This window comes from Diceros bicornis, chromosome 1, assembly GCF_020826845.1.
Source record: "Diceros bicornis minor isolate mBicDic1 chromosome 1, mDicBic1.mat.cur, whole genome shotgun sequence".
NCBI classification, from domain to species: domain Eukaryota; kingdom Metazoa; phylum Chordata; class Mammalia; order Perissodactyla; family Rhinocerotidae; genus Diceros; species Diceros bicornis.
In genome coordinates this window covers 872,707-893,343 of record NC_080740.1, presented here as the reverse complement: position 1 = coordinate 893,343, position 20,637 = coordinate 872,707, and the positions used below count along the sequence as shown (strand labels likewise).

Genomic DNA, 20,637 nt, shown 5'->3' with positions numbered 1-20,637 from the left:
TCCTTCAAGCCACACATGGTAATTTCTCCATCTTTAAGGGACCCACGTTCCCTCTGCCAGCCCACCGCCACTTTTCTCCGCTCTGCTGTCTCCACTCCCTCATTCCTTCTCCCTCCAAACTGTGCTCCAGCCCAGCAGCCCGCCCGTCCCTCTGCCCCAGCCTGGCTGCCAATCCCACGGGCAGGGCATGCTGCTGCCGGGCTGTGTCTCGTCTAATCTGATCTCCTAGCAGCACTGACCCCCACCGGCCACCTCTTTCTTGAGACACACTCGCCTGTCTGAGGCTAGGAGGCTGCTCCCCGCCCACCTTCTCCCCTTCCTCCTGCCCCTCCCCATCAGCACACCCCACCTTCCCAGTCTCTGCGAGGCTGCTTCTCTCCTGCCCTTGCAGTGGTCCATCCCAGGGTCTCAGCTCCGGCTCCTGCCTGACTCCAGACGCCTCTCCAGCCTCGGCTTTCTCCCGAGGGTCATCACTACTTGTGCTTGGGCACTTCAGACCCATAGAATACAAAGCCCACCATCGTCTCCCAGCCCCTTCCCAGAAACTGCTTCGCCGTCTCCCAGACCCTCCAGTCACCCAGCTTGGGCCAAACCAGAGCCGCTTCTCACTCTGTAACGCCGGCAGCACACCGGAAATCTCTGCCACGCCAGCCAGCTCTGCCTCCACCGCCCACTCTGGAAACATCTCCTGCCTGCATTTCTGTGGCTGCTTCTAGGGTGGCCTCTGCTTCCTCGTTCTCTCTCCAATCTGTTCTGCACAGTGGTCATGGCAAAATGAAGGTCCCATCAGGCCAGGCCCCTACTTGAAACCCTCTGAGTGTAAACTCCACAGTCACTCCATTCCAGCCTCCCCTTCTCTCGCTGTTCTTGAGTCGAGGGGGGTAAGCTCCTGCTCCTCAGCCTTTGCACACGCTGTTCCCTCTGCTGGAATGCTCTTCCCACGCACCTCTGTACGGCTCTCTCTCCATCTGCTCTCTCATTCAAATGTCACTCCTCATAGTGGGCCTACCTGGCTGTCCTTAAGGCCCCCCCTTCCCTGCTTCGTTTCATTTTTTGCCTGGTGTCCATCACCAATGATATTACACCGCACAGTCACTTATTTATTATCTGATCCCCCTTCCAGCTTCCAGAAGCCAGCCTCTTCTGTCCACCAAGGTCTCCCCAAGGATGGAAGAATTCCTGGCACACAGCAAGCATTTCATAGAAATATACACAACCAGCGACTGTAATATAAACTGAGTAAACGGCAAAGTGTGAGGGCTGATGGCTGAGAGCAGGGTTTACACACAGGGCTCTCTTCCTGGGGCTTCGTCCATGGCATCTGACACAATCCCATTTGGTGACAAGGAAAGCTCCTTCCCATGGCCTCCAGTGCCCCCAGCTTTCTGACGCCCTCCCCTTGCTCACTGGCCCCCTCACTGTGGCCCCCTCAGGGCCTTTGCTGTCGTTGCAGTGGCCTCTACCTGGGACCCTGTTCTCACCCAGGCCTGAGCTTGATCAACTCCTTCTCAGATGTCACCGTCACAGTGGAGCCTGCCCAGACCTCTTCTTTAATGTGACAGTAGCCAGCCCATCCCCAGCGCCTGTTACGTGACGCTGCTCCCCTTCCCTTCTCTTCTGCAGCATGGTTCAAACACAGCAGATCGTGTTATTGACTCTGCTAACTGCTTGCCCCACCCCCTCCTCCCGCACTAGCCAGCTGTGTCCACAGGTGTACCCTTCGCACCTGGAACGGTGCCAAGCACCGTGAGTGCTTAGCAGGTCTCAGTATACGTTTGTTGAACGACTAAATGATCCCACACATCCACCCAATGAGGTAGACAGCATCATCTGTTTTCTGGATGAGGAAACTGAGGCACAGGAAGGTTAAGTAGTCTGAGATCACCTGGTCAGGAATTGATGAGGCAGGATCTAACCCACAGGCTCCGCGTCAACCCACGTGGTGAGCAAAATGCAGAAGAAACCCAAAGTCAGGGCATATTCTGAGCAGAGCTGCACGGGGCCTCGTCAGCCCAGGGGAAGGAACTGGCTGGGGTGGGGAGGATTGACCTGATGCTGTGTGCTAGCATCTCTGGGGTCTGTATTTCACCTGCTTTAGGGCTGCGCTGGGTGGAGCTACGAGCACTGAGTCCCAACAGTCGACAGCTGAGTGCTCCGCAGAGTCTGGACCCCAGGATGTTTGCTAAAGCACCGAAGCCCGACCTGCCATGGCTATCCTGGATTCCTCCTCGGGGAACCTCTCCTGCAGGCCAGGCGCCTGGCTGATGCTGGGAGGGGGCCTGCATGAATCCTGTTGGCGCAGAGTCCAGTGAAGCCCAAGGGGCTGGCTCCCCCTGGCACCCACAGGCTCCCGGTAAGATCTCCAGGTGGCGTGCCTTGTGTCTCACTCTCATTTGGGGGAACAACACTGTTCACAAGGAGCTTCCCGACTCGCGTTGGTCCATCTCCTGCTAAAGCCACAGAGTCAGGTATTTGACAAACGGTGGCTCCCAGTAACTCCCCTAGTCAGGAGCGACTGTCCGCACCCCCCGCCCCCGGAAGGAGGAGAGCAACACAGCCCAGGGGTCCTGCTCCTCAGTCCACCCACCTTCTCCCCACCTGCTCCGCCAGGCCCCTTTCTTTGGGGGAATTGGTTTTGTTGTGCTTGCCCTTGAAACAGGGTCTGAAGGAAATCAGAGTTATCTGCAGTAGGATGTCCCTCTGGGAGGTGAGACCGTCCTCTGCCATCTCCTCTGCGGGAGAGTCCAGCTTCAGCGTGTGGCAGATGGAGGAGGAGGAGGGTTGGTGGGACTCAGACCTGCTCGAGGACCGGGCGCTGCGCTTTCTCCCAGCTCTGGAACTTGGAGGATGAAGGAAGGCCCAGGAAGACCCCCTGCGCTTTGGGCTGTGTTCAGCATAGAGCAGTGGCAAGAAGCCCTGTCCAGGGGTCTGGAAGCCCTAATTCCTGCTTGCCCCGCGCTGCCTCTTGACTTCACCCTCTCTCTGCCTCTGTGTGAAGAGCTACATCCTTCACTTCAGCGAGCAAAGAGCTCCTGACCCCCACTCGGGGCCGGATTAACCGCAGCCCCTTCGTGCGCTCCAGAGGGCGCGGCGGGCAGCCTTTCTTAACTGACCCTGCGCAAACCGGCTTCCCCCCGTGGAGGCGCGGGCTGCCACCATGGGCGTCCCACGGAGGGCGAGGCGTGGAGGGTCCCCGCTCCTCCGGTCCTGCTCGCCCTTCAGCAGCCGCGGGCCGGGCGGAGAGGAGCGGTCTGGGCTGGAGGAGGCTGGGCCTGCCCGGGCGCGGGCCGGGTGGTCTCGGGCGGATTCCGAGTGGGGCGGCCCAGAGCGCGCGGGAGCCTCCCTCTCGCCCCCTCCCAATTCCAGCGTCCAGCCGCGGTCCCAGATCGGCCCTCCGGGCGTCCCCAGGACCCTGGCGGGCGGAGGGGAGAACAGCCGACAGAGCAGCCCCCCACCGGGCTGCCCGCAGCGACTCCCACGCCCCCGCCCGGCGCCCCCCGTGCGCGCATCCCCGGCGCGGTCCACGAAGCCCCCGGCCCGGCGCCGAGGGGGCGCGCGCGGAGCCGGGCGGGGCGGGGCGGGGCGGGGCGCGCGGGCCGGGCCGGGGGTGTCGGATGTCACCCCGCGCACACCTCGGCCGGGGGGCGGGGGAGCGAACCACTGAGATGCGGAGACCTCCCCGGTCCTAGAGCGGAGCAGGAAGTGTCCCAGGGGAGGGAGCGGAGGGCTCCGGCCTTTCCTTTCCTCCGCGTCCGGCGGGCTCCGGCGGCGGCCAGGCCTGCGCGGCCCGCCAACGGGGACGCGCCGCGGGGGTGAGTGCGGCCCGCGCGCCCGGGCCCCGGCCCCACAGCTCCGCGCGCCCGGGCCCCGGTCCCCGGCCCCACACCCCGCGCGCCCCCGTCCCCGGTGCCCGGCCCTTCAGCCCCGCGCGCCCCTGTCCCCCGGCCCCGGCTCCGCGCGCCCCGGCTCTCCGCGGGCGCCGCCTCCTTTCCCGGAGCCGAGCGGCCGTGAATCTGCGGGCGGGGGATAAGGCAACACCAGTGTTGTTTCCCAGGCGCCTCCATTTGCTCCCACTTCTTCCTTCCCAGGCGGAGCCTAGGTTTTCCGGATGAGCAGGAGACGGGGGCTCGGCTAGCCGGGGACGGAGCCTGGCCCTGCGGAGAACCCGCCTCGGGAAGGACGCCCGGGAGCCCGGACTGGAAGGATGAGGAGCTGCCGCCCTGGACTTCAGACGCAGCAGGAGGGATTTGAGTTAGACGCTGGGAAGGAGTTCCAGGCTGGGAGGTGAGGAGCCGGGAGCCGGTTAACCGGGAGGCGTGTGTGGGGGTGTCTCTGTGTGGTGGGGGAAGCGGGAGCGAGCGGGAGCGAGGAGAAGCTTGCTCCTTTCCCTGGCTTACAATGCCCTCCGCTTTCCTTTCTGCTCACCCAGCGCTGTCCCTCCTCCCAGAGCTGCTTTAAGACGCCCCGCCCGCTGCGGGAAGCCTCCTGGGAGTAACGTTAGTTCATTCATCGCTCACTCCTGAGCCTGCTACGTGCCAGGTGCCAGGGTGACAAAGAGGAGCGGGCGTCTGGTGAGGGGTGATCCGCAGAGCCCAGAGCGGGATGCCCTCCGGCGGACGCTGAGTGCTGAGGGTGGGGCCGCGTCCCCTAGCTGGGGGCGGACCTGAGGAACCAGAGGCCCTGCAGGTGTGTGGTGGCTGGGCTCTGGGAAGGTGGGAGATCCGGGTCCAGATGCAGGAACCTGAAGGAAGTCCCGCGGTGGGGCCAGCTGCAGTGTGTCCCTCCTGTCACCGAAGAACCTCTTCTGCTGGTCTGTGTTTGTTGTTCCGTTGGAAGCAGAGAGATCCAGAGACCCTGGTTTTTCTGACTGCCATTCAGTGTCCTTGTTGCTCCTCTGGCCTCACTTGTCTTCCTGTGGAATGGGAGTGAGGTCGGTATTCGGCATTGGACCGTTGGGGGCACTGAGCTGTTGGAGATTAAGGTGCTGGCGTGGTGGGGTGTGGAGGAGGTGGGGAGGTGGGTGACCTGCCCCGGAGGTCTCAGGGGCCTGAGGGTGGGGAGGGGACTGAGCGTCCCGTTTGCCCTTCACTTTCCCTCGGTCCCACAGTTGGGAGTAGTGGCCACTCTCTGGTGTCACCCTGTGCGAGTTCGCTGGGCAGGTGGCGGTGCCGATGAGGGGGCTGTGCTGGGAGCATCCTCCCTCTGTTCTGCGTGAAGGAGGGCTGTGAGCTTCTTTGTGGTTTGAAGATGATAAGGGTGGGGAGGGTGGAGGCGAGGTTGAAGGTCAAGGCATCTTTAAATGTATGCTAAAGCATAGTATTCAGGCTTTGGAGTGAGTTGGGCGGAGGCTGATCTGAAAGCTGATGTTATTCTTCTCTAGTGAAGTCAGGATGTGGCTGCTGCTTTTGACTCTCCCCATCTCTCCTCTGAGTATCTTCTCCGCTGTCTGCTTCGTCCCCTGCCCCCGGTGCAGACTTGGCTGGGCGGGGCGGGGCAGACCGGCTCTTTGTGGGTCCAGCAGGTCCAGCTCCAGTCGGCCTGGCCACCAGCAGTGTGGATGTCCCATCCTGGATCTGCTTGAAAGCTCTCCCATGCGTCCCTGTCTTTGTCTTTCCAGCTCATTCTGTAAAGCTCTCAAGGGCAAGGACGGTGACTTTGGCTCTGAAGGCTCAAGATAGCGGCCTGCTCTGCTTGTCCATCTCAGGTCCTCTCCAGAAGGACCTGGCCACCGAAGGTACCACGGAATGTTAATTATGTGTCTCTCCTGTATGTGGCCCCGTTGGTCTCCTGGGATGCTTGAGACACCAGTGTCACGTTGAAATGCAACTGCTTTTCTGCCTTGTTCGTCTGGTCACGCACTTAAGGGAATCATGTAATGATGCTTTTGGGGGTGGGGTCTTTCCCTTTCTCCTTCTGTGTAAGGACCAGCCACAGTGGCACTTCTCACACGTCCCAGGGCTGGTCTCTGTGGGCTTTGTCACTTTCCCCATAACCACCCCCCAAAAAACTACTGCAGGAGACCAGAACATTGAAGCCAGCGATTTCTGTTTGGAAATAGGGTCGTCTTCTGCTGCTGACCCCCATCAAATCCCATCATGCCCACAGCCCTGTGCCCCCGAGTCTTGGCTCCAAAGGAAAGTGAGGAGCCCAGGAAGATGAGGAGCCCACCGGGAGAGAACCCTAGCCCCCAGGGGGAGCTTCCCAGCCCTGAGTCTTCCCGCCGCCTCTTCCGCCGTTTCCGCTACCAAGAGGCGGCAGGCCCCCGGGAGGCCCTGCGCCGGCTCTGGGACCTGTGCCGGGGCTGGCTGCGGCCCGAGAGGCACACCAAGGAGCAGATCCTGGAGCTGCTGGTGCTGGAGCAGTTCCTGGCCATCCTGCCCCGGGAGATCCAGGGCTGGGTGCGGGCCCAGGAGCCTGAGAGCGGCGATCAGGCTGCTGCTGCCGTGGAGGTGCTGGAACGGGAGCCGGGGAGACCCTGGCAGTGGGTGAGCAGAGTGGCTGGGCTGGGCTGGCTGGGAGGGCGGGCAGGAAAGGGAGAGGGTGGCCACCCTGTGCTTAGATGCTTTGGCAGAGTCACGCCCCCTGGCCAGGGAGGAGGATTCTGTCCAGAGCTACACACTTTGGTTAGGTGCACACTAGAGTTTGGTTTCCCAAGAAAGCAGATTCCATTCCCTAAAAGCACTAATTTGGGGCACGGTTATGTCGTCCCCATTTACAGCCCCATCAGAGGCCCGGGCTGAGCCTCTAGCCATCAGCCATGGAGTGAGTGGTCATCAGGCTCGAGTAGGGGGGTTGCCCATCCTGGCACAGCCACTGGCCCTCCTCTGGGCGAGGACCTCTCCACTGAGCCTGAAAAGCTCTCTCTGGGATTGCAGCTCAAGCACTGTGAAGACCCTGTGGTGATTGACGATGGGGATGGTCCTCCGGACCAGGAGCAGGAGCAGCTGCCGACGGAGCCTCATAGTGACCTTGCAAAGAGCCAGGACGCCCAGCCCATGGCCCTGGCTCAGGGCCCTGGGCTCCCAAGCAGACTACCAGGCCAGCTCAGTGGGGACCCAGGTAGGGGGCCGGAAGGAGTGGGGGAGGGGCGTTTGTATCTGCCCTGTGTGCTTGGCAGGGGCTCCTGACGTGCGTGCGTAGTTGTCTCCTGTCTGCTGAGGAGCCGTGAACCGTTTTCAGGGTCTAATCTTTATCTAGAGTGATTCTATCAGAATCTCAGGAGAGTGTCTTCTTCATGGTGCCAGGTCCACCCGAGGGGCCTCTGCTGTAGGAGGGTGTCTTTGAAGCTGCACCATGTCATCTCTTTGAGGGCACATCTCTGGGCTTTGTTGGTTGGGGGCAGCTGGGCACCATTGCTGTCCCAGTAGGGCTTGTGTGGGGAGCTGAGTCCTCTTGTCCCTCTGAACCTCTCTGTGCCCAGCTAAACATCTGCTCCAGGATTGCTGTGATCCTGCAAGGAAATAAAAAATGCTTTGGAGGAACCGGGGTGATGTCTTGAGGGTCTGGGGCCTGAGTGTCACCTAGACACGTCTGAATACCTGCTTGCAGTGCGCTGGTGGCTCTAGGCAGGTGGTTTTGGCCCGGCTAGCTGTGACCGGGGCATGCCTGTAAACCCTCCAAGCCTCAGTTTCCTGGTCCGCCCAGTGGAGATAGTCATCACCCTTGTTGGGTTTTTTGAGGACTAGAGGATTACACCCATAACATACCGAGCAGGGGCCTGACCCCCTATGATGTTTAGTTGAAGCATCATCATGGGTTGTTGTGGTGCCCGAAGGTTGAAGGAGTGGCTTTCGAGGTGTGAGCTTGGCTCCGTGGACTTGCCACGTTGCGCTGTAGTTACAGATGGAAAAAGAGAGTGTGAGGAGGCCAGGAGTGCGTTCTTGTGATTCGCAGGAGTTGTCCTGGGCGTTGTAATATGCTTTTCAGTTTAAAAAAAAACAAAATGTGTACAGTTGGCCTTCTGTATCCGAGGTTACATATCCAAGAATTCAACCAACTGTGGATCAAAAGGCCTACAATGGTGGTGTCTGTACTGAACACGTTCGGAATTCTTTGTTATTATTCCCTAAACGATACAGTAACAACATTTACATAGTATTTAGGGGGGATATGCCTAGGTTGTGTGCAACTACTGCACCATTTTATATAAGGGACTTGAGCGTCTGTGGATTTCCATCTCCTCGGGGGGTCTAGGAACCAATACTCTGTGGATACTGAGGGATGACTGTATTAAATTTCTCTCTGTGTGAAACTATACTGACTTCTGTACAAATCAAATAAACTCTTCAGCCTCTCCATGGTTAAAAGTCAAAACAGGTGTGTGAGTCAGCTAGGGCCGCCATGACCAACACCACAGCTGGGGCATCTGAAACAACAGGCGTTCATTGTCTTACAGTGCTGGAGGCTGGAAGTCAGAGATCCAGGTGTGGGCAGGGCTGGATTCTCCTGAGGCCTCTCTTCTTGGTGTGTAGACAGCCGTCTTCTCACTGTGTCCTCACGTGGCTGTCCCGTGTGTGTGTCTGTGTCCTCATCTCCTCTCCTTATAAGGACACAGTCATGGGGGCCGGCCCCGTGGCTTAGCGGTTAAGTGCTCGTGCTCCACTGCTGGCGGCCCGGGTTGGGATCCTAGGCGCGCACCAACGCACCGCTTCTCCGGCCACGCTGAGGCTGCGTCCCACATACAGCAACTAGAAGGATGTGCAGCTATGACATACAACTATCTACTGGGGCTTTGGGGGGAACAAATAAATAAATAAAATTATTAAAAAAAAAAAAAGGACACAGTTATGTTGGGTTAGGGCCCACCCTGGTGACCTCATCTTACCTTAATCACCTCTTGAAAGACCCCATCTCCACATACAGTCACATTCTGAGGTCCTGGGAGTTAGGACTTGAACATGTGAATTTGGTGGGGACACAGTTCAGCCCGTAACCACAGGCATGAGGGAAACAACCATTCACCCTAAATAACAGTGCATGTGCAGGCAGCCTGGGGTGCCGCCGTGGGTGGCCAGGGGTGGGTGGCCAGGGGTGGGTGGCCAGGGGTGGCCCGCAGCGAGCGGGCTCTGGGAGTGCCTTCGGGCGGAGGGGGAGGAGCGAACTGTGGCAGCCTGGCTTGTGCATCCCTGTGAAGCTCTGAGATGAGCCGGCTGCCAGGAGGGGCTCTGGGTCAGAAGGGTCAGCCCTTCCATTTTCCCTGAGCAATAATAAATGGACGAGGGAGTTGTGAGGAGACGTAGTTGTTAGGAAGACCTTAAACATGCTGGTGATTTGTCATTGGGATGAGCTTCCAGTAAAAGCCATTCAGTTCCTGATCTTGAAGACCTTTCCAAAAGGCTAGATTCTGTTGAGAGGCCAAAGCTTTCCGAAGTGATTTGCAAAGTGTCTGTGTACTCGTTTATCGTGGAAAAGTAGGGGAGGGCTGTGGTTCATCCCCCCAGAAGGTGGCAGGTGTGCAAGAGCAGAATTGAAACGCTCCTCCTCAAATCCACGCGCACTCAGCCTGAGCCTCGGGCAGCAGCGTGAAGAGGCAGCCTCACACCTGGGACCCACCCCCCCGATCTCACCGCTGGCTGAGCTGGCACCCAGCCTCTTGTTCCAGGTAGCCACCCCTGCTGTTGGCTGAAAGCTTTGCGTCCCTGGTCTGAAAGGTGAGGGACCCTGGCCTCCGGTGTTAGCTTTGACGCTGATTTCACATGTGACCTGGAGTCAGCCTCCAGGATTTTCTCTAAACCGAGAGACGGAAGTGCAGCTTTCCGAGTGTGAGTCTATGAGAGGGGCACCTTCTGAAACAGCTGTTTGGCTCACTGCTGACGGAAGCCTGAGCAGCGTCGATGCTGGTCAGCAGAGAGAGGTCAGAGTGGCTGTGGCCGAGGCCCACGGTGAGGGAGAGGGAGATGGTCCCACTCCCACGGCCTACATGTTCACGTGATGGAGGGCACTGTGCCAAATGCTCCTCCAGGGGCACCCATGATGGTGACGGCTGCCTTTTGTATGGAGCTTTGCAGTTTATAAACTTACAAATGTATGAAGTGTGTATGGCCCTGGGGTCCCACGTGATCTTCATCAACTCCCCAGAGCTCTAACCCTTGTTTTCCCCATATTGTGGATGGACAAAGCTGAGGTCCCTGCACCTGTGGGCAGTCGCATAGCTACTTGGTGACAGAGCCAGCTGGGCATTCCTCGTCGAGTCTTGTTGTCGTGTCTGAAAACGGAGTGAGGGAAGTCCCGGTGGTCTGTCTCCACGTCGTCACCCTCCGACAGGTGAGAGGAGACCAGGGTTTCATGGATACCTTGTCCCGTCTCTTTCAGGTCCACAGGACACTCCCCTGCTTCAGGAGGCGACTTTGAGGGATGCACAGCAGATGGCCGCCCTTCAGCTGCCCCCGGTGAGTGATTTCTGCGAGAGTCCTTGGGAACCCTCGTTTGCCTCTCCGTGAGCTACAGGGCAGCATTGCCGGGAGCCCGGCCGGTTTGCCATCTGCCGCCCAGGCTGTTCAGCCCCGGCCTGGAGAACTAACACAGGAAGACTGAGTTGATGGGACGCCCATCCCTCCTCCTGCCCCCGTAGTCCCGGCTGCTCACGGGGCTGGCTGTGTGACCGCCACCTTCGAGCCTTGGTACAGACAGTGATGGCTCGAAACAAATGCCCTCCAGTCCCCCATCATCCTCTTGGCACCCTAGGGTCCCCTCTGTGAGACAAGAGAGACCTCTCCACTCTGACGTCCCAGGATATTTTTTGTTTCATAATAATCACAGTAACGTGTTTCAGAAATGCTAGAAAATGGAGGAAAGCACACAGGTGATCTCAGCGCCATCACACGGGCGCTGCTGGGTGTTTGGGGGGTTTCCTTGGCGTTCCCCCTTGGTGTTTCTGCACCAGCGTCTTCATGGATGGGGCTGGTCTTGGTCTGGCAGGTGCCCTCACTCACTTCTTCCCAGCCTGGCTTCTGCCTTTGGCTGCGGTTTCCAACCGTACCCCTCATTTGTCTTCCTCTCCCCGGCTGCCGTGATGTGTGGTCACTGCAGCGTCATCTTCCGTGAGAGAGTGGGCTCTGTGAGGGGGCGGCCCTGTTTTGTCACTTCTTCCCTGGCAGACGGGAGACCGTCTGAAGGATAGAGACACACAGTAAACGCACCTCAAGCTTGCACTCAGCACCGTGTATTTGATGTGACTGTAAGCTTGGGGAGCGATTACTGGGGTACGGGCCGGGGTGTCTCCGTTCCTTCAGTGCTGGACCCACGGGCCTGTTGCTCCGCTGAGTTTCCGCATCTGCTCTGCTCCGATAGCTGTTGAAACACGAAGTCTCAAAGGAAGTGAAGCCTGTAATTCTGATTGGAAGTTGATGCCCTTCACCTCTGCCACTTGCGGGGGTCTGATGACAGACTTTCGTGTCTGATGAGCTTGGGGGTGCGTCTTGGACTTTCCTCAGATTCCTGTAAATGCTGTAGTGAGCAGACGGTAGAGATTTTGATAAATTGCTGCTGTTTTGTCTGTTGAAGATGGTTTTGGCCCAGTGCACCAGAAGTCACTGTCATGAAGTTCTTATTTTTTTTAAGAGTTTTAAAAAAGATTTATTTTTAATTGTGGTAAAATATACATAACATAAAATTTACAATGTTAACCATTTTTAATGCACAGCAGTATTTTTGTGTTCAGTAGTATTAAGTATAATCATATGGTTGTGCAGCCAATCACCACAAGTTATCATCGTCCCAAAGTGAAACTCCTCACCCATTAAGTCATAACTCCCCATTCCCCCAAACCCCAGCCCCTAGAAACCACCGTTCTAGTTTCCCTATGAACTTGACTATTCTAGATTGCTCATGTAAGTAGAATCAAGCAGTGTTTTTGTGACTGGCTTATTTCACTCAGCATAACGTCCTCAAGGTTCATCCATGATGTGACATGTGTCAGGGTTTCCTTCCTTTTTAAGGCAGAATAATATTCCATGGCATGTATATAATGCATTTTGTTTATCCACTCATTCTTGATGGACACTTGGGTTGCTTCCACCTTTTAGCTGTTGTGAGTAATGCAGCTATGAACATGGGTGCACATAAAGTTTTTTTTTTATCTTTTTAGATAATTGTAGATTCACATGCAGTTGTAAGAAATAACAGATATCCCTTGTACTTTTTTTTTTTTTTGTGAGGAAGATCAGCCCTGAGCTAACATCCGATGCCAATCCTCCTCTTTTTTTTTTTGCTGAGGAAGACTGGTCCTGGGCTAACATCCGTGCCCATCTTCCTCCACTTTATATGGGACACCGCCACAGCATAGCTTGCCAAGCAGTGTGTCAGTGTGTGCCCGGGATCCAAACCGGCGAACCCCGGGCCGCTGCAGTGGAGCTCGCGCACCTAACCACTTGCGCCACCGGGCCGCCCCCCCGCCTTGTACTCTTGATACTAAGTGGTCTTGTGAAATATAGCACAGTGTCACAACCAGCATATTGACATTGAGACACGCAAAGTACGAGACATTTGCTTCGCCAGAAGGATTCTTCATGTGCCTTTTACAGCCACACCCACTTCTCTTCCCTCCACCCTCTCATCAGGCTCTGACAGCCACTAATCTGTTCTCCATCTCCAAAATGTTGTCATTTCAAGGGCATCGTATCAGTGGACTCATAAGTATGCAACATAAAACTGCTATACACATTTGTGTGCAGGTTTCTGTGTGAGCTGCAGTCTTCATTTCTCTGGGATGAATGCCCAGGTATGCAGTTGTTGGATTGTATGGCAAGCGCATATTTCGTTTTGTAAGAAACCGTTATATCCAGGGCCAGCCCCGTGGCTTAGCCGTTAAGTGCGTGCGCTCCGCTGCTGGCGGCCCGGGTTCAGATCCCGGGCGCGCACCGACGCACTGCTTCTCCGGCCATGCTGAGGCTGTGTCCCACATACAGCAACTAGAAGGATGTGCAGCTATGACATACAACTATCTACTGGGGCTTTGGGGGAAAAATAAATAAATAAAAAGTTGTTAAGAAACCGTTATATCCATTTCCAAAGTGACTGTACCGTCTTACATTCCCACGAACGATGTGAATGATCAGCATTTTCCACATTCTCGTCAGTGTTTGGTATCACTGTGTTTTTATTTTAGCCATTCTGATAGGTGTGTGGTGATACCTCATTGTGGCTTACATTTGCATTTCCCTATTGGCTGATGATGTGAAACATCTTTTCATGTGCTTATCTGCCCTGTATATCCTCTTTTCATGATTTTTGCCCAAGTTCCGATTGGACCATTTACTTTTTTACTGTTGTTTTGATAGCTTCTTATACATTCCAGATACTTGCCCTTTTTTGGGTATCTGTTTTGTAAATATTTCCTTTCGCACTGGAACTTGTCTTTCCATCCCCTTTAACAGGGTCTTTAGCAGAGCGGAAGTTTTTAATTTGGACTAAGTCTGGTTGGTCAGTTTTTCCTTTTAAGGATTGTGCTTTTGTTGTCAAGTCTAAGAACTCTTTGCCTAGTCTTAGATCCCAAAGATTTTCTCCTCTGTGTTTTGTAAAAGTTATATAGTTACACCTTTTACATTTAGTCCGTGATACATTGGATCCATGGTGTGATCCATTGCATGTAAGTCCGTGAGCTCTCATTTCGCGTGGGGTGTGGGCCTTGGCTCGAGGTTCATTTTCCCCCGTGGACGTCCTGTTGCTCCAGCACCACTTGTTAGGGGTTCTCTTTCCTCCGAGGAGTTGCTTTTGCTCCTGTCAAAGATCGGTTGAGCAGATGTGCGGGTGCGTTCCTGGGTCTCTATTCTGTTCCGTTGATCTATTTCTCTACACCAGTGCCACACAGTCTTGATTACTGGAGCTATACAGTAAGTCTTGAAATGGAATGGATTGCTTTGTCACATTTTATTCTTCTCTCTCAAAAGGATTTGAGCTATTTTAGTCCCTTTGCTTTTCTGTGTGAATTTTAGAATAGTCTTGTCCAAATCTACAGAGTCTTACTGAGGTTTTGGTCGGAATTTTGTTAACCTGTATATCAACGTGGAGAGTGCAGACGTTTTTACCATCCGTGTCTTTCATTCTGTGAATGGATGTGCCTCTCCATTGGCTTATTTCTTCTTTCCTCTCCTTCATCGGCATTGTGGGGTTCTCAGTAGACAAGTCCTGTACGCGTTTTGTTAGATTTATACCTAAGTACTTCATTGTTTGAGCAGTTGTAAGTGTTAGAGTTTTGATTTTGATGACAACGTATTCATTTCTCGTATAACAAATGCAGTTGGTTTTTGTATGTTCGTTTTGTGTTCTGTGACCTTGCTGGAGTCACACATCAGTTTAAGGAGGGGTTTTTTGTTTGTTTTCAAATAGAATTCTCTGGATTTTTCTATGTAGACAGTCGTTCCATGTGCAAATAAGAGAAGTTTTATTTATTTCTCTCCAATTTCTGTGCCTTTATTTCCTTTTCTTGCCTCATCCTGCTGGCTAGGACTTCCCGCACAGAGGGGAGAGCAGACCTCCTTTTGTTGTTCCTCATCTCAGGGGGAAAGTCTTCATTCTCCCACCATTAGGATAGTGTTCACTTATGTTTTTCTAAATTGTCTTTATCAAGTTGAGGAAGCTCCTCAATTCCTCTTTTTCTGGAGTTTTTATTATGTGTGGTTGTTGAAGTTTGTCAAAGCTTTTTTGCTTCAAGTGATATGATCATGTGAATTTTCCTTAGGCTGTTAGTATAGTGGATTATATTGATTGATATTTGAATATTGACCCAGGCTTACATCCCTGGAATAAACCCCTTCTTGTCCTGGTGTAAAATTCTATTTATATATTGCTGAATTTTATTTGGTGTTATTTTTGTATCTCTCTTCATGAGGGGTATTGGTCTGTGGTTTCCTTTTTCTTTGCTGTCTTTGTCTGGTTTTGGTATCAGGGTCGTACTAGCTTCATAAGATGAACTGAGAAGTGTCCCCCTCTTACTTTCTAAAGGGGTTGTGTAGAATTGGTGTCGGTTCTTGGAACATTTGGTAGAATTCCTAGGGAAACCACACGAACCTGGAGATTTGGTGTGGGTGACCGGAAAGTGGTATTTTAATTACAGATTCGACTTCTGGAATGGTTATAGGGCTACTCGTTCTTTCTGTTTCCGAGTGGGCAAGTTGTCGGAGTATGTGTTTTTCAGAGAATTGGTTTGTTTCATCTAAGCTGTCAGTTTATGCGTGGAGAGTGATGTGTAGACTCCTTGGTCTGGTGTCAGCAGGTTCCTTCCTGATATTGGAAATGTGCGCCTTCTCTTTTTTCTCTCTGTTCGTCTTGATTGATCTTTTCAAAGAACTAGCTCGTTGTTTCATTTTTTCTCTATTTTTCTGTTTTCACTTTCATCGATTTCTGCCCTTGTCTTTATTATTCTCTTTGTTCTGCTTTGGGTTTGTTTGGCTCTTCCCTTTCTAGGTTCTTGAGCTGGGAGCTTAGACTTGAGTGGTGACTTTGCCTCAGAGGTCAGCATTGCTAAGGTGGACACTTCGCACTGTGAATGGCCCTCTCAGCCCTGCGTTAGTGACAGCACACGAACTGGAATACGATGTATTTCTGTTTTCATTCATTTCAGTGTATTTTTTAATTTCCCTTGAGCCTCCTTCTTTTTTTTTTTTTTATAATTTTATTTATTTATTCATTTTGCCCCCAAAACCCCAGTAGATAGTTGTATGTCATAGCTGCACATCCTTCTAGTTGCTGCATGTGGGACACGGCCTCAGCATGGCCGGAGAAGCGGTGCGTTGGTGCGCGCCCGGGATCTGAACCCGGGCCGCCAGCAGTGGAGCTCGCGCACTTAACCGCTAAGCCACGGGGCCGGCCCTGAGCCTCCTTCTTTGACCCAAGGATTATTTAGAAGTGTGTTGTTTAACTTCCACGGCTTGCGGATTTCCCTGTTATCTTTCTCTGACTGATTTCTAGTTTGATTCCATTCTGATCAGAGAACACACTGTGATTCCAGTTCTTTCACGTTTGTTGGGAGTGTCTCCTCCTTCCAGAACTTTGACCCGGTGTGTGGTCTTGGTGTGTGTTCTGTAGGCACTTGAGAAGGATGCATATTCTGCTGTTGTTGGGTGGAGTCTTCTATAAATGTTGGTGGTTGAGCGGTTGGTGGTGCTCTTGAATTCTTCTATTTCCTTGCTTATTTTATGTGTAATTGATTGTTCGATCAATTGTTGGGAGAGGACATTGAAGTCTCCAACTAGAGTGGTTGATTGTTTCTCCTTTCAGTTCTGTCGGTTTTTGCCTCATGTCCTTGGCGGCTCTCTGTTAGGAGCACACAAGTCTAGGATTCCTGTGCCCGTTGATGCGCTGGCCCTTTTATTATTATGTGTAGTCCCTTTCTGGTGCTTTTCTTTGCTCTGAAGTGGGCCTTGTCTGGTGTTAGTGGAGCGACTCCTCCTTTGGATTAATGATTGCATAATATACATCTTCATCTTTTTACTTCCGACCTGCCTGCAGTATCACCTTTGAAGTCAGTTTCTCTTAGATAGCTTGTAGTTGGGTCATGTTTTTAATCTCTGTCAGTTGCTGTGTTTTAACTGATGTATTTTAATGTAATTATTGACATTAGAGCTTAAGTCTGTTTTTTGTTTCTGTATTTTCTTTTTCTTGCCTTCCTGTGGATTACTTGAACATTTTGTAGAATTCCATTTTGACTTACCTAGTGTGTTGCTGAGTGTGTATCTTTATATTGTTAATGAAAAAAACTTTACCACACTCTTACGCCCCTTCACCCTCCCCCTTATAATACAACTGGTTTAAATAGTTCCTGTGTGTACGTGTAGAACCACATCAGGCAGTGTCATAATTTTTGCCTCACTATCAAAATTATTTAGAAAACTCAGAAGGAGAAGGAAAGCCTGTTGTATTTACCCATATTCTAGCATACCATTTTTCTTCTTCATTTCTTTCTGTTTAGAGAATTTCCGTTAGCTATTCTTTTAGGATAAGTTGCTGGTGGCAAATGTACTTATTTTTGGTTCATGTGAGGATGTCTTGACTCCCCCATTCATTCCTGAAGGATATTCTCCTCAGATGCAGGATCCACGGTTGACCGATTTCTTTCAGCACTTGAAAAGTATGGTGCCCTTCTTCTGGCCTCTTAGCTTCTGATCAGCAATCTGCTGCCATTTGTATTTCCTTTTCTCCTACAAGGAAGGTAACATTTTTCTCTGGCTACTTTTAAGATTTTCTCCTTCTTTTGTCTTTAGTTTTCAGAAGTTTATTATGACGTATCTTGGCCTGGACTTCTTTGGATTATCTGTTTGGAGTTTACTCCGCTTCTTGAGTCTGTGGTTTGCATCTCTTTCCAAATCTGGGAAGTCTTGAGCCATGTTTTCTTCAAGTGCTTTTTCAGCTCCAGCTTCCGGAACTCTGACACAGGTTTTAGGTCTTTGGTTGCAGTTCCACAGGTGCTGAGACTCTGTCCATGTTTTTCCAGTCTGTTTTCTCCCTATTGTTCAAATTGGACAATTTCCATTTTTCTGTCCTCAGGTTGACTGACTCCTTCCTCCGTCCCCTCCAGTCTGCTTTTGAGCCCATCCGGTGAGCTCGTCATTTCAGTGTTGTGGTTTTCACTTCTAATGTTTCCATTGTGTTGATCTTTATATTTTCTGTTTCTTTCAGAGGCTTTCTGCTTTTTCACGGGTTTTGAGCATGCTGGTGATTGCTTGTTGAAGTATTTTGATCATGGCTTCTGCTTTGACAGATGGTTCTCACATCTCTGCCATCCCAGTGTTGGTGTTTGCTGACTGTCTTTTCATTCAGTTTAAGATCTTTCTGGTTCTTGGTACCAGTGATTTTCTTTTGAAACTTGGACATTTTTATATTATGTTATAAGACTCTGGATCTTATTTAAGCCTTGGGTTTAGCTGGTTTTTTTCTTTTGACACTGCTCTGGCAGGAGAAGATGAGAGGGGCCATTGTGTCACTGTCAAGGGCGGGAAGAAGTTGGGTTGCCTCTTTGGTTTCCGTTGGCACTGAAGGGCAGGCTCCCAAGTGGAGGTGGGATCCCAGTTCTCTGCATGTGGTCTCCACTGACGCCGTGTGTGTGTGTGTGTGTGTGTGTGTGTGTGTGTGTGTGTGTGTGTGTGTGTAGACCTTCTCCCTAGTGAGGGAGGCAAGGTGCTCCATTGCCGTGAGGGCATACATCTACATCCCGCTGCTGGTGTGAGCGAGGCTGTGGTGCTTGGCTGGAGTAGACCAGTCATTGTCCCTCCCTGGTCTGGGGCTGACAGAACAGGCACCTGTTAGGGTTATTTCCACCTGTGCCCACTGGCCTTTCTGGTTGCCAGCGCCTTCAGCTTCAAGTTTTGATCGATGAGGCAGGAAGAAAACCCCGGGGACTCACCGTTGTGTTGTTCCTTAGGACCCGAGGCCCCTGGCTGTCCTGCCTTCTTCTCTCACCCTTCACTTGTCTTGTGTATGTTTTGTGTGTAATGTCCCAGGATTGTGGTTGTATTGAGTGGAGGAATTAGGGAAAAGTATGTCTGCTCCATCTTCAAGAAGGCAGCAGAGGTCTCCTCTGAAAATCTATTTTAAATAGACATTTACTCCCCCGTCCATTCTCATCATAAAGTTGGCGAGATTTGGAAAGTGGAAGGGTGTCACAGGTCCCAGTCCCCTGACGAGTTTTCTGCCATTGCTGAGAACACGCTCTGGGCCCTTGCGTGCTGTGTGCATGCTTCTCCCCAGCATGTAAGCGTTTCCCCTCCGATCTGAAAGCGTTTCCCCTCCGATCCGGGCGGCCCTAGGGGATGACCCAAGCATCACCGACCACTCACCTGCCCTGGCACTTGGGTCTGCTTCCACGATGCCGTGAGCATCTCTGCTGCCGTGTTTTGTTCCTATTTCCACTTTGGGGTAGATTCTCAGATACCTACCTAAGGGTCAAAGGGAAAAAACATCCTTACCTCTTCAGATAACACATATTGCCATTTTCCTTCAGAATCTGTAGAACCAGACCCCCTGTGGTGCTGCCTTAGAGCGGTGATTTCTGTCATATTTCATCAGTAGTGATGTTTACCATCTTTTCCTCATTAAGAGACTGGCAGGGAGGAAAAATACTTTTTCCTGTACTCTCTTAGGTTCCGTGAATGGGGCCCTGCAAATTGAACTGATGAAAGACAGATTAACAGGGGAAAAAGATTTATTTTGTATGCCTGTGGGGTACCTCACAGAAATGACATGAAAACCCCCAGAAGGCAATCAGGCCCCAAGGCTTATGTACCATTTTCACCAAGGGCGATAAATTTCTGGAGAAATGGCAAGACACAGAAAAAGGATTTTGAGCTTCAAGGAGTGGTACATTGTGGGAAGGCCAGTGAATGTGGACACTGATGGAAGATCAGGTTGTTTGGTCAAATTTGTTGTGCTGTTTCAGGGTGGATGAGAGTCTAGCATTCGGCCCGGGGATTAAGAGTCACCGCCCTTCCTGGTAGGAAAGGAAGTGGGATTCCTTCACAGAGGGGAGTTTACAGCCTGCTGTTAGGCAAACAGGGGAGGGTAGAGCACTCTCTCTCAATCTTCTGTTTCTCAGTTGCTTTCAGCTCCTTATGCCAAAGTGGCATGTTTTCGGGTGGCGTGTCCTGATCCCTTTGAGACCGACACCAAGTTCTCTCCTGCGAGCCCATGGCTTGCTGAGGCCTGTCTTCCATTCTGTGGAGCTTGTCTGGGAGGACAGGCTCGCCCACACTGGCCTCTTCCAGCAGCAGAGCCACATGGGGACTCCTTCAAACGCAGCCCCTCCTCGCCCCCCGACCTACTGAGGCAGGACGTGCATTTTCACCGAGATTCCCAGGTGATTCATATCTACCTCCGAGTTTGAGAAGCCCTGTTCCAAACTCCTGATTCAGCTTCAGACATTTTTGAAATATTCTATTTATTTATGTTTAGCTTTTTCTTCAGAATTAACTTCAGACTTGGGGAAGATTACAAGATTAGGACAGAGACTTCCAAATACCCTTCACTTTAATTTCCATATTCCTTCCTTCCCTATGCCCCAGTCTCACCTCCTACACCCTACCCACATTTTTTACTGAATCTTTGGAGAGTAAGATGCAGACGTTCATGCCCCTTTATCTCTTGATTGATGCCACTGGGGCATATTTCCTAAAAGCAAGGACAGTTGCTGACATAGCCACAATACAGTTATCACATTCTGGAAATTTAACATTTAAACGCATCCAGGTCATGCTTCTCGTTTAGTTGTCCCATCCCCAACATCTCCTCTGGGTTTGCAGTGTCTTTCATGGCGTCGATGATTCTAACGAATGAGACGGGACCTCGCCCAGGTAGGGTAGCTCTGCCTGAGCGCCAGGCTGGGCTGTGTCCTTCCCAGCGCGCTGGGCGTGAGGCCTGCAATGGTGCACCCTGTGTGGGCCTGCCAGCTCTGATCACTGAGTAAGAGTCTCAGGAGACTTTTAATATGACATAGATACAGAATTCATGTATCATTGTTCCATAGATATGTTTTTATATTAACATTGTTTTTAATCATCACCAAAATGATGACAGAAAATGGTCTATTTTTACTTTTTTAAATCTATTTTGAGCTATAATTTGCATACAATACACCTGTTTTAAGTATAAAGTTTACAGAGTGTTTGATAAGTGTCTACGCTCATGTGACCCTCACCCCCCACCAACATG

General features: G+C 52.2%; 1 protein-coding gene across 1 annotated transcript in view; it reads left to right on the top strand.

The window, feature by feature from the left end:
* The first annotated feature begins 4,088 nt into the window (after positions 1-4,088).
* The window catches only part of ZNF496 (zinc finger protein 496), a 30,741-nt gene continuing 14,192 nt past the window's right edge, over positions 4,089-20,637 (top strand). The window contains 6 exon segments of the mRNA XM_058555438.1: positions 4,089-4,284; positions 4,430-4,930; positions 5,618-5,734; positions 6,059-6,485; positions 6,876-7,059; positions 10,312-10,388. Coding sequence (XP_058411421.1) covers positions 6,096-6,485; positions 6,876-7,059; positions 10,312-10,388 — 651 coding nt within the window. The 5' untranslated portion in view covers positions 4,089-4,284; positions 4,430-4,930; positions 5,618-5,734; positions 6,059-6,095.